At 37.6% G+C, this 18289-nt stretch overlaps 1 protein-coding gene across 1 annotated transcript in view; it reads right to left on the reverse strand.

The window, feature by feature from the left end:
- The window catches only part of TENM1 (teneurin transmembrane protein 1), a 334457-nt gene that overhangs the window by 98622 nt on the left and 217546 nt on the right, over positions 1 to 18289 (reverse strand). The window contains exons 17-18 of the mRNA XM_034950131.4: positions 11196 to 11216; positions 5719 to 5951 (exon numbers count right to left, since the gene is read on the reverse strand). Coding sequence (XP_034806022.2) covers positions 5719 to 5951; positions 11196 to 11216 — 254 coding nt within the window. The remainder of the gene's footprint in view (positions 1 to 5718; positions 5952 to 11195; positions 11217 to 18289) is intronic.

Below are 18289 nucleotides of genomic sequence, written 5' to 3' on the forward strand. Positions count from 1 at the left end.
TTGTTACCAAGATGGATCATATGCTAAAGGAATTTAGGAAAAACCATACCACTTCCATTGAACAGGAGAACCAAAAGAACATTCTATGTCTGTTTCTTTACTACACTGTCTCCCTCATAGACACCAGTGACATCAGCAAAAAGTCACTGATTATAGCCTTAGCATCTTTCCATTAACCCCAAATATAACTTTTCACAATAGCATGCAGATGCCAGGAGAATGAGTAGGGCTTCAGGATGTACTTCAGCTAGACCTGGATAGGGACAAAAACAGATTGTTTGTGTCTAGACTTTATTATTCCCAGATTTCTTAATTTCCAATAAAGTTAAGATGAATCCTGTAAGGTTAGTGTCATGTATACCCTAAAAACACTTTTGGAAGCCGTCAAGATTTAAGGATCATTTCCTTCCTATGGAACAGCTCAGAGGCTGTTTGCACTTGTCTGGATATTGCCTAAGTTCTGCTCCTGCTGAGTTCTGACGTCAGTTTGCCTGAAGATGTACATGAGAATAGAGATATAACCCTTGGTGAGGTCCAAGAGAACCAAATTAAGTCACTGATTAATTTCATCCTGTCCAGTCACTCCTTCACCTTCCGTATCTACTTAAAAAAATAAATGCATCCAGCTTGTCACAAATTTTATTTTATATCCCCACCTAGTACCATTTCACATTCTGCTTAAGTACTTGGTCATCTATTACATGACTCATTAGTTTCAGTTCTCTGTAGAATTAAAGAAAGTTGCAGTAAAAATAATAAATGGAACCTAAGTTTCAACTACATCATCCATGCATGTTTTAAAAGCATCTTTCAAAGTCAATTCAAACTCATATACAATGCCAGGGATTAGTACTCCATCAACCTCTTTTCTAAACTTTTTTTCTTTGTCCCATTACATTGAAGTATTGATGAGTAAAATGGCAAATGTTTCTCTTTGTTGAGATTCAGATCTAAGTGCATAAAACTGGATCAGATAAAGACTTCCTCTCAGGAGAAGTACCCAGAGGCTATCACATGAAATTCTATTTGGGGACGCTTCCATTTTTCCTTCAAACAAAATTTGTAGTTACTACTGTAGTCAAGAAATTTAATAAAATGAAGGTTTCCTGCCTGTGTCCCTTAAGGAAAATTTGGTGAAGTTTCTAATTACAGAATCTTCCAAAGAGAAGTGACAAGGTTTCCTGGAGATTTATTAGAATAATTACATTTACAGAGTATGTAAACGCTATCTATGTAGTGCACTATGGGTACACTACTAGGTCAGAAAAATCTGAGAAATGGTTTTAATAGGAAAAGGAAACTAGACTAAAAGTTATTTATCTTGTAAATAAAAATATTTTGTTCCCATTGAATACATGTCCTCAGATTGAAAAGCATTTTTTTCCCCCAATACTTCCAACCTTCCCAGAGATCATAGATTTTAGCAGAAAGGCAGACAGTGTGGTATGGTGAAGTAAAGTGTGGCCGAGGTGGGCGGATCACGAGGTCAGGAGTTCGAGAACAGTCTGACCAACATGGTGAAACCCCGTCTCTACTAAAAATACAAAAATGAGCCAGGCGTGGTGGCCCCTTCCTGTAATCCCAGCTACTCAGGAGGCTGAGGCAGGAGAATCGCTGGAACTCGGGAGGTGGAGGTTGCAGTGAGCCATGATCGTGCCACTGCACTCCAGCCAGGGTGACAGCGAGACTTCGTCTCAAAAAAAAAAAAAAAAAAAAAAAAAAAAATGGCATCATGGGTTTTTCGGAGTCAGGCAGACCTGGTTTGAATTCCAGTGTTGTTATCTGTAAACTGTGTGAAACTGGGTAAATTTCTTTTTTAAAAAATAACTTTTATTTTAGGTTCAGTGGTACATGTGTAGTATGTCCGGGTAAATTTCTTAATCTGTCTGATTCTCTATTTCCTCTTCTGTACAATGTGACTAATACTATTTACATCATGCATTGTTGTGAACATCAGAGAAACTGTGTAAAATATCTAGCACAGTGTATGGCACACAGTAGGCACTGAACAAGTTATAGTTACAGTTATTTTAATACATTAGAGCTGAAAGGGAGATCATCCTGACCCCTTCAGTTTACAACTGAGGAATTTCAGGACCCAGTGTTTAAATGCCCAATGTCATAAAATTAGTCAATGGCACCACTCAGCCTGTCTATCTTCGTGTTCGGGTAAATGAAACCACAGTGAGGTACAGTGACTTGCACGGAGTCATTGAAAGAAAACATGGGCATTACATGTATTGAAAAAGAAAGTCCAGGCTCCCTCCTTTGGTATTTACCAAAACTTGCTGCCATTGCTAAAAACAAAAACAAAAACAAAACCAAAACAAAAAATTCCCATGGCTCCTGACCTGTTACCTTTCGCTGACTGGTTTTTAACCCCATTGGATAATTTACTCTGAATTTAGAATGAATGATCTCAAAAGCAAATTTTATTTCATCCTATTTTTAGAACAGATTTAGAGAGTAAATTAGCTGTCGTACAGATTAACATTTATTTGACTTACCTTGCATAATTAAGGACATGTTGGAGAACCTTCCTATAATTGCAATATGTTGCTTGTTAAAGTCTTGGAGCGAGCAAGCTCTTTTCCCTAACCTAGAAATGGTGCTCCCTAGATGTACATTTCCATTTTCTACTGATCTACAGCTTTTCTTTATTAGCTTCTAGGTGGAGGGAAAAATCAAACCTCTCCTTAAAGAAATTCATTAAACGTTTGCTATCTACTAAGTGGAAGGAAGAAGGAGCTGATGTACAGGGTAGTTTTAAAGCAAAAAACAAACAAATTGGGCTTTCTTGAGAAACAAAGAATCTGTAAGAGAACCTCAAAGATGAAATGAGCAATTAGCAATACTCTCCTCTCATTTTGTACACTGTAATAACTTTTTGCATGTTTTTTCCTTTTATGGAAGTCTATGAAATCGCCCTGCAGCATTTCATTTAAAGAGAATCTCACTTCTAATTCACTGACAAAGGTGAGTGCTGACTATATTCAGCATGGAGATAGGTGCCATAGCTAGGCACCTAAGTGTTCTGACCAGCATTTTCAGAGCAACTGATGGCTGGACATAGGTTCTGCCAGCTGAGTTATTATAAAGATCACTAACAGGGTCTTCAAACATTGTTAGCATGGTTGAAGGAGATGTGGTGGCTACCTAGTGTGAACCATACATCCCACTCCTTTAAGCATTCTAGTTCACTCACTGGATCAAAGCAGATGTTGACAACACCAGCTTCAGGAACGTTATGTGTAAGCTGTCCCAGATGGATTAGACATTTAGCTGTCTGAAGTCTGGGCCAGATGTTATCAGGGCTCTCTTATTGCTTTGGAATGAATGAAGTGTACCAGATTATGGCAAAGGAAGCTCTTGGATAGAAAGATGAGTAAATCAAGACAAAGGAAAATGTAGTAGTGGCTATGACAAGAAGAAAAACTTAGTTTAATATTAGCTTTGATACATAAATTTCAGCACTCTCATTACTGACGCTTCAAGAGTTCATGTAAATCCTGTTCACCAGTACTTTATTACTGCTGTTTCCAAGAAAAAAAAAAGCTGCAGTGAACCAATTATTTGCTTTATTTGGAAAAGATAAAATATTCATTCTCTGTGTGGCAGGTTGAATGTAGTAGTTGAGGTGAATGGTTTTCAAACTAGCAGCAACTCAGGAGGATGTCAATTTAAGGCACAATACAAGCTTGATTCCTCTCTATTTTTTATGCAGAAATCTTTATAATACCCTCAAGAATTTTAAACCTGTGTAAAAGGTGAGACACAGCCTAATGTATTTTCTTGAAAGATGAGCTGATCACATGTTGCACCCGAGTTATTTATTCAATCATTAAATATTTATTGTGGACCCACTATGTATAAGGAAAGAGCTGGCACAGAGAAATAAAGAAAAAATTTACCATAATACTTGGGGGGGGCTTGTGTTCCCTTAGGGAAAATAAATCACCCCCTGTAAACACCATTGAAATTCCTTTTAGGAATTCCTGGCATAGATAAGAGTTACTTAATTGATCAATTACACAATAAGTATGTGTAGTGGGTCCCACACTATGCTAGAAGTTGGTGGGGAAGGGGGGAAGATTCCATAATATTAGATGTGATTTCCCGTCTCAAGCGACTTATTTCAGTAGAAAAAATCTCCCATTCATGAAAGCACTGGAAGCAAAAGAAGGCAAAATAAAATCAAGTGCTAATTGTGTAGTGTAGACACTGTTAAATAAATTCAGATTTAATGGTATAGGGTTAGCCAGAGGGGCTTTATAAAAGACAAAGGCCTTGAAGAAAGTGAAATCTTTAAACTGTGATACTAGTAGGAATTCAATCCCAATATAGCAAAAGTCAAATGGTTAAAGAGTAACCTCTTAAAATTTAAAGTAATAAGTGACCATCTAATAAATTAAACACACTGACCTCACTACATTTATTGGCATGGAAAGATGTTCATAATACATTGTGTAAAACAGGTTACAGAACAGCATTGTATAATATGATTCTACTGTTACAGAATTAAAATATCTGATATGCATGGAAAAGTCTAGAAGGATAAATACTAAAATGTTTACAGTGGTTTTCTACATGTAGTAGGCTTATGGGTGATTTTAATTAAATTTTTTTATTCTCCCTTTTCTAATTTTTCTGCAACAAATGTTTGTATTATTTGTACAATAACTAAGAAAACACTGGCTTTGTAAGCCCAGTAAAATGAATAATTTCTAAAATCACTAACATAAATGCACACATGTATGCATGCATGCAGATACACACACACACACACACACACATACACACACATACACAAACATCTTGGAGAAGAAACTGAGAAGAGCAGTTAAATAATTAAGATGACAGGGTCAATGATATATGATGACAGACTTAAAAGTTGACTATCCTTCAACTTTGTGGCCTAAGATTGGCATATGATCCAGAAAATCCAGAAGTTAATTGGGAGACACAGATTTGTTCACTAGATTCTAGGCAATTAAATTGAAGGTTGGTCTTTGAAGACTGAGAAGTAAATTTAGGACAAATAAAAATAAGGCCAAACTCCCACAGAAGGCAACAGAAAAAAATTGGAATTTGTTATTTTAGAGGCAATATCAACTGAAAATATAAGTAATTTCCAGAATGATTTAGATAAATTAATGGAAGAAAGGTTCATTGAAGATTCATAATTTTGTTAAGCAAAAGTCAGGAATGTTTAGGGTCTGTGAGATATTCAACATACTTAGCAGTGGTAGAAGGTAGGCACAGACCTTATCCCAAGCAATGCAGGCTGAAGAGCCAAAGCAGGGGTCTGCAGGCTCTCTGCTGGGTCAGGTTAACCCTTTAGTTGCTGGACTGTGGGGAGTTTCCAGGAGGTAACTCTGGGGTGGGTTGTGGTGCCAGGGAGGCACTCTGAGGGTTCTGGCTAATAGTTATTGATCAACTAGAAAAGAAAGCATTTCATTCTTTTAATAACAGCTATAACCATACTAATGAATATTGGCTAAAAATGCATTATGTGCCTTGGATGTGTCTACTGGGACAGACTTCAATATTTTGGCTCTCAGAGGCAAAATATTGAGATTAGTGGATGGGCTAAAGTGTGGCAACAGTCTCGGGATTTTGTAAAGTCAAATAAAATCTTTAGATGACCCAAGGGTGTATATATATATATATATATATATATATATATTTTTTTTTTTTTTTTTTTTTTTTTTTTTTTACCTCGAGGGCTATTCAGTGAAGCTTCTGATGCTCTCCCACCATCTCCACAATGACTCTGGTCAAAGGGAAGGCACTGATCACCAGTTCCTGCCACCACTTCAAAATTCTTAGACAGATCTTTCGTCTCCACAAGAGATTTCAACTTGTAGACTTTGCGAGTATTGGTGTCTGATAGATAGAGTGATTCAGACACAGCGTCCATAGCCAGATAGTATTTGTGAGCAGGACTTGTGCTAAGGAAGAGAAAAGTAAAGTTATTCAAGGCAATTTTTCAACACGAACCCCCTGGGCTCAGCCTTTTGTCACAAATGGAAAAATCTTTTGATAGATGAGTGAATTCATTTATCTTCCTTCTTAAGTATCAAGGAGATGGATACTTCTCTGTTTTTCTAATAGTGGGTCTAGGTATGAAACAAATCTAATGTATACTGCTAATTCATAATGATGCTGACATTCCGATACCATCCATTTGGGGGTAGAAAGAAACAGAAGATAGGAAATCTCAGGAGGTCATTTTTCTCTTATTCTCCATACTCAGTTATCCAATTACCTACTAGATCACTGCTGGGTGTCTCAGTCACCTCAAACTCAACATATCCAAAACAGAAGTTACTTTCTTTTCCTGCTTTCCCCATCTCTCATAAACCTACTTCCTTTCTCTTGGGCTTCTCACCTTGCTTGTGGACAATACCATCCTCCCAGGCCCCAGTTGTCAATTGAAAGGCATGTCCAAAGCTCAAGGAGTGTCGCTAAGGGAGGATCATGCTGGAGATATACTGCCAAACTTCTTTCCAAGTTTCCCTTTTTCAATTGACTACCACAGTTTTCTAATCTGGTTTTTGTTCTTTCAGGACATAATGGAACTGGTTATATTGAACCTTTTTAAAGTTACAATGGCAATCATATGATTGTGTAATCGCATAGTTATACCTCCTAAAAGTGACCCTAAAGTTACCTTGTTTGGATTTTGGCATTCTTGAAACTTTTCTATTACATACTCACAAGGAATCTCAAGTTATTTTTATCTGTATAGATGGCTGAGTTTGTTTATTATTTTGATTCTTCCTAATTTTAGTTTTTCAATGGCTACAATAACCTTAGTTTTGGAGACATTTTACTTGAACCTAAGGTTTGTGTAATACTGACATCATCCAAACCCCAAATGTGGAAGTCATCCCTAATCCCTCTTTTGCTCTCCACAGGCAATTGTGTCTGTAAACTAACTTTCAGAAACATTCTCATCTTCCATCCCTATGCCATTACATTAGTTCTATCTTTCATCATCTCTGGCCTGGAATATTTTCTATAGATCGACATGTAGGATGTGTTTTTGAAATCTTAAATCATTTTTTTCCCATGCTGCCTGCAGAGTTATTCTGATCATTTGGCTCCCATCTTTAAAAACTTTTTAATGTTTCTTGGTGTGTTAGCCAAGCCTTTCTTCTCTTAATTCATTCTTACATGTCTTTTGAGGCTTTATTTGGGCATCATCTCCTGAAGGAAGCTTTCCCAGTCTTCCCTTCTCCAGTCTGGGTTATTTGCATTATCTTACCTCTATTCTGGGGATTACATATCATATTAAATTATTTGTTTATGCGTTGTTTGCATCTCCCTCTCCTGCCCTGCCAGTTGCAGTAAAGCTTGGTGGAGAGCAATCTTGTCTTGTTCATCTCTGATATGTTCATTGCCCATACCTCTGCCTAGCACCCAGTTGTCAAAGCCAGAAACCAGAAGCCATTCTTTTCTACTTCCTTCTTTCCACCATTTCCCACATCTAGTGAAAGGTGGGTTTTAAATTCTACTTTCTAAATTGTTCTCCAGTCTGCTCACTTCTTTTTATCTCTGCTGTTTTTACTCTAAGGCCTCATCATCTCTCATCTGAACTACTTCCTTGGTACCATTTCAGTATTGTGTATTTGTTTACTAATTCATTAAAAATCATTTATTAAGTGCATACAATGTATCCAAGAACTGTGCTATGTTCTAGAGACCTACTTGTGTGCAAGATACACACAGCTTCTTTCTTTATGAAACTCACAGTCTAGTGGGAGAGACAGATAAGTAGACAGGATATGACTACCATGAGTCCAAGTGTTATGACAGGAGAAACAGAAGGAGAGAAATTAGTAAAGAAGAGGGACTTGTGTCTTAGCAGCACCTATCGTATGGTATTAGCATTATTTTTAGAACTTATTAAATGAAGTCCATACTTATTAGATTTCCTTAGTTTTTACCTAATGTTCTTTTTCTGTTCCAGGATCCCATCCACGATAACAAATTATATTTAGTCGTCATGTCTTCTTAGGCTCTTCTGTGCTGTGACAGTTTCTCAGACTTTTCTTGCTTTTGATGACCTTAACAGTTTTGAGGAGTACTGGTCAGGTATTTTGCAGAATACCCTTGACTGAAATGTGTCTGATTGTTTTTTCTTACAGTTAGACAGGGGTGATAGGCTTTTGGGAGGAAGAGCACAGAGGTAATAAAGTGCCATTCTGATCAAATTATATCAAGGGTACATACTACCAACATGATGTACACTAATGGGTTTGACCTTGATCTCCTGGCTGAAATAGTGTTCGTCAGATTTCTTCACTGTAAAGATACTCTTTCTCCCCTACTTTCCACACTTTACTCTTTGGAAGGAAGTAACTATGCGTAGCCAACACTTAAGGAGTAGAGAGTTATGCTCCACCTCCTTGAGGGTGGAGTATCTACATAAATTATTTGGAATTCTTCTAAATGGGAGCTTTATTTCGTCTCCATCTATTATTAATTCAACCATTTATTTATATCAGTATGGACTCATGGATATTTATTTTATACTTTGCATTAAATCCAATGCTACTTTATTTTGTTGCTCAAGTTCTTCCAGCTTTAGCCATTGGGAGCTCTTTTCGTTGACTCATGTGTCCCTTTGCCATATCCCCATCAACGAGGGATTTTTTTTTTAGCCTTTCCTTTCTTTCTGGCACTACCAGATGCTCTGGGCTCATCTGCTATACCCCCTGCCCCAATCCTAGAATCAGCCATTTCTCCAAAGACTCCCCTGGTTCCCTTTATTGGAGAATGGTATTAGAAACCAAGATCTGGGTGCTGGGTGTAAGCACTATTTTTTTTTCCTAACATATCTTTCTCTCCAACTACACTGTGAGCTCTTTGCAGGCAGGAACCATATTCATCTCTCTATTCTCAGTGCCAACAGAGGGCCTGACAGGATTGGTGCTTAGTACGTGCTAAACTAAACTGAACTGCAGGATATAAAACTAAGACATAAAAGAGTTCAGGCCTTGCTACTTAGGCAAAATGGAGGGGAGAGGGTGGTGAGAACAATCAAGATACCTTTAAGGACTGGAATGTTATTAATTGTATTTGTAATTATATTTGCCCTCCAAGCATATTTATGTATGTTAATAATAATCAGGCCTGCAAATACTAATTTGAGACTGTTTATAGTTTTAATTGGAAAAAATTAGGTTCAATTGGAATACTTAATTTTTTCCTACTTACCTTCATCAAGTAAGAGAATCCAGTAGATTCCAGGGACACCTCCAACCCTGGAACCACCATAACAGGTGCTGTAAATAAACTATGAAGGGCCCCAACAAACTCTAGAATTGATTTGGTAGCCATACCAGACAAGGCATCTCTTTGGGAAAAACTGCTTCAATAGGGGTTTGAGTAAAAGTCTTTACATATATAGTTAAATTTTTGCCTTCAGAATAAAATTTTTCCAATGTGCTCAGATCTTTCTAGAAAAAAGAAGGGGTCAAAACCCTTCTTTGAAACAACTACAATACTTTGATAGCCAGTTTGTGGAGTTTCAATTCAGTCAGATTAGTCATGCTTTGTTTAGGAAGAGTCCATAGGCCATTTTTCCAAGAGAAATGCTATTTTGCTATTTGCACAAAAGCACTTTGGAATGCAGTACATTCATTCATTATTGAATACCCCCAGTGTGCCTGTGAGGAAAGTTAGAATTAGCAATCTCCTCAAATCTCAGCTGGGGAAACCCAGACACATAGGGAGCTTGGCCGGGGTCACTAACAAGTTTGGGCCTGGACCAAGATTAGACTAGATTATATGTGATTTTGTGTGCAAAATACCATCAGAATACTCTTGCTCTGAAGGCAGCAAAACAAATCAGTGTTCCTGCTTTCTAATGAGCAACATGTCCTATTTTGCTCAGCCAGGCTGTTCTCAAACTTTGTGTACTGGCCCTTAGAAAATAGAATAGCCCAACATACCAAAGTGAAATCTAATCAATGTTATTTTCTTGATAGCCGGCAGTCAGGAAGGTCCCTCCTATCAATATGTAACTTGCCATTTCATGCCATTTCTCAAGTGTACTTTAGCTCTTTTGAGGCTGATTTCTTTCCACTTTCTGAAAACAAGCCACACCTGAGAAAGAAAAAACTACTGGACTATGTTCCAATTTGCTTTAATCCCTTGCGTCTCAATGCAAATTGCAATTTGAGATATGTGAAGATTTCTTTTACAACTTGGGTGTTAGGTTTACTATCACCTTTTGGTTAGTTTTACATTCAAGCAATGCTCTTCAACTTAGCAAAGATCACTTCATTCATACTAGTTAAAAATCACATAGATTGTTAAATGGGCAATTAATGTTTATAATTAATACTGTGCAACATTTTACCAGTAAGCAATTTGACAACCAACTTAATTTGCTTAAGGAATCAGTTATGCCAAAGTAGCAAGGCTGATCGTCTGTACTGGCATTTAGGAAGTGGCATTGCCCAAATGAAATCCAGATTAGAAACCCCATCAGTGCCATTTTGATGACAACTGGCATTTGGGAGTGAACAAATTCAATTTTCTCCTTTGCAATTTCAGGTAATTTAGAACAGTTTTGACAAGTGTAATGCGTAAACACATTGAATAGAAATATTCATTATGATTAATTTCAGAGCTATGTACCATTGTCTGCAAATGGTCAGTTTAAGGTTTTCCTATTATTTCTTTTCGGTGGAAAGAAATAGAAACAGTGAGGTCACATAAAAGAAAAAAAGAAAAAAGTGTATTAAAGAAGGTCATCATGGTCACTGTCTCTTAATACACTTAAAAACTGTACTTCTGGATCTAGGGAGATTGCTGTATTACCTCTTTCTCTACCTGCAATTTGAAAACATCAAATCTATTTGAACTTACCAACTCATTTGTGTTATCACCTTAGGGAAACATAATGAAACTTAAGGCCTTGCTTTCCCATGAAGTACTCAACTGTCAGCTTTCACTTATGAATTGTTTTCTTTTTAGTACGTTTTGATCCTCCAGCAAATCCTACATAGTGGACCCTTCTTCTTTTGGAAGACACTTACCTGAGTTATAACTTCCAAATTTATGTTCACACTATTCTTTAACCTTATTTAGGAAGAAAAATTTCCCTATTAACACATTATTAGGAGGTAGTCTCATAGGCAAGAGGGGGCATTAGGTAGCTGCTGATGTGATTTGCTTACCTATGTCTGGTATCTCTGTTTCTAGGGTGCACAAGGTATCCACGAGTGGCAAGCAAAAGCAAACAGAGAGTCATCAGTATCATTGAACAAGCCAAACCTAACCAGACACACCAATTCCTAACTCAGATTGCGGCGTTTAGAGAGACTCTATGGGGATCATTTAGTCAGGCGTGCAAGCCAAAGTTGATCCAATCCCTCCAGGCTTTGCCTCCTAAGATGGTGTCAAGGCGATTGCATATTTTGTTTGGTGGATGCGCAAAGTTCTAAGACAGATTTTTCAAAAGGTTCTCTCTGGACCATCTGCATCAGAATCACTTGGATTCTTGCACTTGTGCACTTTCCTAGGGTTCTCCCTAGCCCTACTGAATCAGAATCTTGGGTGGAGGTGGGGCCTGGAAATTTTACTTTTAACAAAGTTGGCTGGCAATTCTGATGCAAAATAAAATTTAGGAACCATTGAACTAGGGGTTGAAGAAGCAGCCACGGCAGAGGGACTAACCATTTTAGGCTTTGGTTTGATAGCCATAAGCACTCTATCAAAGTGTAAAATCACTGTTTTATTATCAAGTTGTGTGTACAGACAGACATCCCAACACTAACCCTAAGCCACTTATCTGATCTCAGAGATAAGATAGGAACATCTGTTGTGCAAATTCCTTAGCAATATTAAAAAGCTCCTTAACAAGTTGAAAGTGTAAGAGTTTTCTTTTAGACCATGACAGAATATCCCTGACATCAAAACTGCTGATCAAAACAACTTCAATAAAACACATTGTACATCAACTATTAGGGCTTTGTGTCTTCTAGCCATCCATGCTCTAAAGGGCAACTGGGGTAGGCACTAGAGGACTGTTGGGCCAGAAGAAGGACAATACTTTGGTGGCTCCTGATCTGTAAGCCTCTTGGCACAGGGTATTGCCTAGGGCATTTCATGATGGGACCTGGTATGAGGTTTCTCACACAGGGAGTGCAGTCTGTGTATAGGCCTGACTTTGGGTCAAGTCTGCCCAGAATTAAAAGGCTATAATCATCTGTGAAATACGATCATTTTAATTTTTAAAATCCTTTTAAATCTGGCCCTATGTCATTTTGAAAACATAGAGATAACCATTTTTTTAATCTAAACTAGGAAATGGTCTTATTCTTTGGAATCTCAGGGAAGAAGAAAATATACAAAATTTTTCATCTGAAGTTATCTGCTACAGCAGATTCAACTCGTTTTAAAAAGAACCTTTCTGAGATTTTACTAGTTGGGCCACAGGTCAAGGTTCACTGACTTTTCTGTTTCCTTTGCTCATCTCAAAAGGGTAGGTATCTTGTGGGTTGAAACAAAGGTGAACTGATAAGGATGAGGGGCTCTGATTAGAAACCTGGCCGCAGGCATTTGCGCCTCTTTCAATTTGTTTGTCTCTAGAAACTTTCATTTGCACCTCTTTCAATTTCCTTGTCTCTAGACACTTGCCTGTTTTTGTGGCCTCTAAATTATAGAATGAGTGTGTTTGAGCCTAGCTGTAATCACTGTGGCATAGGTGCTCCTCCTGAAAGTTTAGTTGTGAAAGTACTAGAAGGATCTCATTAAAATATGGTTTCATCAGCAGCAGATTCTCATGGTACAGAACCATTTGTGTGGCTACAAAGGGTTTTGAAATTCTTACATGATGGCAAGGAGTGAGAGGGGGATGGTTTGACTTTCTTGCAGCTGCTTCTGATTCTGCCAATAATGTCACTGTGAATTTGGAAAGATGTTCCATATTATGCAGAGCAGCTTCTCTCATTAACATCTCAGAGGGAGGAAGTGAAAATGACGGAATTTATTTCCAGTGTGTGACCTTGTTCTGTCTCAGAATTACTTTTCGTTAAGGATTTAGGACTGAGCCACCACCAAAGTCAGTCTGCTATCTAGCTACCAACTGACTACATGCTGAGGTGTCAGTGTGTGAGCTCTTCACAAGGGCCTGGGCCCATCCGTGGGCACCACCACCTGGCAATGGACCAACTTGAAGCTTGCCATGAGTTAGGAGAAAGAAATGGAATTTCAAATCTTTTTAGCGCAAGACATGCTTCCAATGATAAAGTCTTTAAGTTGACCTTTGATTTTCTCAAGAGCCAGGTGATGAAAGGGTCATGTACTCTTCTTTTCTAATTTAAAAGAAAATTATTGATATGATTTGTATACCATAAAATTCACCCTTCTAAAATGTGTAATTCAGTGGTTTCCAGTACATTCAGAGAGTTGTGTAGCCTTTACCATTATTCAATTCCAGAACATTTTCATCATGCTATGAAGAAACTCCATACCTATTTGTGGTCACTTCCCATTTTTCCCCTCCCTCAGCTCCAGGCAACCACAAGAATACCTATTCTGGATATTTCATATAAATTGAACCGTTAAATATTTGTCCTTTTATGTCTAGCTTCTTCCACTTAACATAATGTACCATCTATTCCTTTTATGTTTTTGTGAGGTAAGGGATGGAAAAGAGGACATACGCCAATTTTGGAGCTGTTTTCTAGTGACCTGGCATCATGAGACTCTGACTGGCCTGCACTGTGGTGGCTGCAGCCCTTTACTTGTTCTTCATGCTGTTCTCAGCTTCTTTTCATATTCCTGGCCAGAAACATTTGACATTGAAGAATGGTCTGCCTTTCTTGCTCCTCTTTCCTTGGTCTTCTTGCTTTAGACATCAGAGCACACTCCTGACTGTCACTGACTTCTCAGGTCTTCCAACTCCAGCGACCCTCATCCAAGACTACCTTCCCCCATGCTCTGGCTCTGTTCCTTGCCCTTATCACAACTTACCTGTCCTGTTTTAGGGCCCTGTTTTCAGCTAGCAGTCCCTTTGAAAAGCAATCTGATAAATGAATCCATATCAAGGGACTCGTGAATGCTTTTAGCTTGATGAACCATTCTAAAAGAGGTTCATGTTTTGGGAAATCTTAGAGATGCAATGTTTCAATTCAAAGGAACATATTTCTTAGAGTGAAAATTTTGGGCACCATGGAAGGCCAGTGAAGATGTCTTTGGGTGAGGTGGAGGGAATCCTTGAGTACCACTGCTAATACATGAGATCAAACTGGGGAGGTAACCACCTATTTCATCTACATGTAGTGTTTCTAGCATTTGTAGCTCCAATGCTGTTGACAAGAGGATGGTTCATGGCCATTTCTGAGATATTTGTAGAGCTCTCAAAGCTCCATTTCCATTTGTTCCTTCAGCGGAGAGCTCTACAAGTTCTCCTGCCTCTCAGCATTCTAACTGCCCCTAAATGGCTGCTATTCCAGTTCTACTCCATTCCCAGTCAATGACAGGAATCAAGTCCAGAGCACAATGTATGAAACATTAAGCAGTTGCTGGAAAAGAAACAGGAAAATCTCAAGAGAAATTTTCATATCACATTGACATTTGTTGAATCCAAATTACTCAAGATACCAAGAAGCATTTGCCAGGCTCTTATTTTCTTATCTCTTTCACTTTTAAGGGAAGGACAAAACAAATATCTGGAGAATAACAAAATCTTGAACAACAGCAGCATGAGGTTTTTATAAAGAATAAATCATTTCCAGTCATGCTTAATGAGTTTTCTAATAGAGTTGTGAAATTAGAAGATGAGAGGGGTACAGGGGGATATTACATATTTGAATTCTTGCAAAGCACTTGATATGGTGTCTCCTATTTTTACTTACATAATTATCCCTGTTGGTTTCAGAAAACTTAAAAGTGGTCCTGAGGCTATAACAATTTAAAAAGTCAACTAAGTCATAATTGATGGGAAACAGTTGAAGGACTTGTAGATGTTTAGACTGAGGAAGATAAAGCTCAGGAACCTATGACAGCTCTCCTCACACTTGTGAAAGTTGTCAGGTAAAAGAGGGAAGTGACTTCTGTACTGTTTTAGATGCTACCATTTGCCACTACTGAGTGAATTTTTCACAAAGGCAGATTTTGGCTGAATATAAGGAAGAATTTTCTAATGGAGCAGTCCAAAGATGCAACGGATCTTGAGAAGTATTGACGTTTCCCGTGATTGAAAGAGATCAGTGTAGAGACAACAAACCATCAGGCATGGAATGGGCACAATTTTGGACCTGATACCCTCATGGATCCTTCTAATACTAAGCTCACAAATCTGTGATGTCATTTTTGTTCCACTGAAATCTGTGTGTGTGTCTGCATATATGGAGCAAATTCCTAGCGAAACCAACTCCTAAACTATCTCACATAGAAGTGAATCTATCTTAAAATTTTTTTCAAGGATGTATTTTTAAAGTCGCAGAGGTTTAATTGCATGATCTTATCAGCTTTCCTTCTTTATTATCTTACCTCAATCTCCCACTGGAAGGAAGCTTTAAGATGCATACATACGAATGAAATCTGCAGGAAACAGGCAAAGGGGTACTATATACTTAAATAATAAGAAATAATATTGTTTCTCTTGGCAGATTTCTAATGATAGTGATATTGCTGACTTTTCCTTTTCCTCCTTGTTCTACCAATGGAAATAAATGATTGGCAACCAATGAAAATGAAGTTATTTTTGAGGTCAGATGTTTCAATTGGAAACATTTCGGATCAATAGGGCTGAGGCAGAAAATATCTACAGTCTTCCAATCTTTAAACTGCCAAGGGACATCTGGAATTACTCGATGTGGCCAAATATGAAACAAAAGGATCTAGAAGGGCATCCATTAGGGGCAAACTATATGTCCTCCCAAAATGTCATCAAACTTTGGGCTGAGAGCTACACAACTGTGGATCTCTAAACAGGTTAAATTGTATGTGTCATGTAAGAGGATGCTCAAGTATAAACCTGAAGTCAATTTTATAGATAAGGAAGAGAACTACTAGAGAACATAGTACATCAGTTACATAATGAATAACCTGGCAGAGGATCAAAATCTATAAGGCTCTCTATCCCATTCTACAATAATCTGTTGACAATATTGCTTCTCCATTCACAATTTTAAATACAACCAATAACATAATGGCTATATTAGTCTGTGTTTCCAAGGAAACAGATGACTCAACCAAGTAAAGTGACTAATTTGCATGGGGCACAGAGCAATTAAATTAACTGATCTTAAGAAAAATACTGGTACGAAGTGAGGTTTTTATCTAAATACAGTAGAATCAATGAACATTATGGTTCTTAAGATAGCACAGCCTTATTAAATCAACTTATTTCTCTCCAGGAAGTTTAAATTTGGAAAATTTATAAAGCAAATATATAAATCCACAAATTATATGTACAATGTACAGTACACATATAGGCAACTGATCAGGATAGATGCTTTTTTTTTTTAAAGTGAATCTAATAAGAGCTATATTAGCTTCTGAGTAAACATGACAGCTAATGACAGCTAATGTGTGCTGACATAAACTGGTTTGATGGTTTTGAATACAGTCAAACAGTTAGGGAGTTACCTGTCAATTAGATCAAAATGATCACGTATATTCCATTAGCTTATTTCTTTGATGGCCAATCACAGGAGTGTTGGAATAGAGAAGAAATAATTGCCTTTTCTCCTTGAACCTAATGCAGGGGATATTAACCATGAGTCTATAAAAGGGCTTCATCTACAGGGACTGGTTGCTGGTGGGGCAGTGGGAGGCAGGGAACTCTAAGGAAGGGAAAAAAATGCGATCCCTTAAATCACATATGCCAATTTGTGTGATTTTGTTTTTTCTAGGGAGAGGGTCCATAGCCTTCAGTAGATTCTCAAAGGAGTCTAACACTAATAAAAAAAAAGTTAAGAAGAACTACTCTAAAGGATCTCAACTCAGAAAAGCCGGCTAGCTTGAGAAAAGCTCTCAAGCTAAGTGAGAGCCTTGATGTGTGAATTCAAAGTGTGTGCATGCCTAAGTGAAGAGCTGAGACAATGAGACAAAACAGTGTCATGGAATAAGAATGAATACAGGCATTGGATAGTACTTCAAACTGTCAGAAACTAATTTTTCTTTATACTGTGAAAATCAGTTTGCAATTAGAGTCCAAGTTATTCTATTTTATACTTCGAATGGCTTTGTATTGAAGATCATAAGGTACTTTGGACTAAAATGCAAATTTGTAAACTGTTAAGGATCCTTGACCAAGAGAGAATCTCATCAATAAATGACAATTGCTCCACTTTAGGTAAATTTACGTTTAAATTACAAAGAAAAGGACTAAATTTAGCTGGAGTTTAAAAAATATTAATATAATTTTTTGTTTTGTTTTTGTAGATAATTTTACTGTTTTTCCTTTGAGGAGTTAGCTATATAGGGGTTAGCTATACAGGCTTTATAGGGTTAACTATGTAGACTCAGCAAGAAAAGGTCTCTGTCTACCTGACAGTCTGGATGACTAGAAACATTCAGATGTTGAATGAATTGTTCAGCGCTCCCATCTATATCTGGCATTATATAGATAGAGCATCCCTAGGGTTTTGAAAACAATGTGGACTGTTGTATAAATCATTTCCACATCCAGACATACAACCAGCCATCTTGGCCTTCCTGTTGACTTTCCAGTAAGTAGGTGCCCAAAGAGATATGCTGCTGGAAATGACAAGTCCCCATGAGGTGTAACATTCTGAGGTACATGAACACTTGATTAGGGTAGGGTGCTATGAATTAGTACCTCTCTAGACTCTCTAAAAGTGCTTTGTCTTTATTATAAAGTCTTAACTTTACAGTCTGTTTTTTCATTAGCTAAAGGATTTAACAGCTTTCTTCCCTATGACAGCCTTTGCTACTATAATTAAGAAATGTATTAAAACTGGAGTGAATTAATGTGAAAAATGGATGGGGGCTTGGGACTAGAAGATTTCCCCAGCTAGGTGTTAGGGAATAACACTCAGTATTAGAAAATGGAGGTATATTCCACAGCAAGCATGAGAATCTGAAAAATTTTGAGAAATGCCCTTATGTATTTAAATTCACATGCTTGTGTGAAAGTAAGTGTTAAATGAAAATGACCCAAGACTTTTCATGTGTTTTAATTGGCTTTGATGATGCCATGCACATACAAGTTGCTCTGTCAATGTCTATGCTCTTCTAGTCACTATATTTGGTCACTATTTGTCAGGTCATTGAGGAGATGCCTGAAGAAAAAATT

This window comes from Pan paniscus, chromosome X, assembly GCF_029289425.2.
Source record: "Pan paniscus chromosome X, NHGRI_mPanPan1-v2.0_pri, whole genome shotgun sequence".
In the NCBI taxonomy this organism is placed as follows: domain Eukaryota; kingdom Metazoa; phylum Chordata; class Mammalia; order Primates; family Hominidae; genus Pan; species Pan paniscus.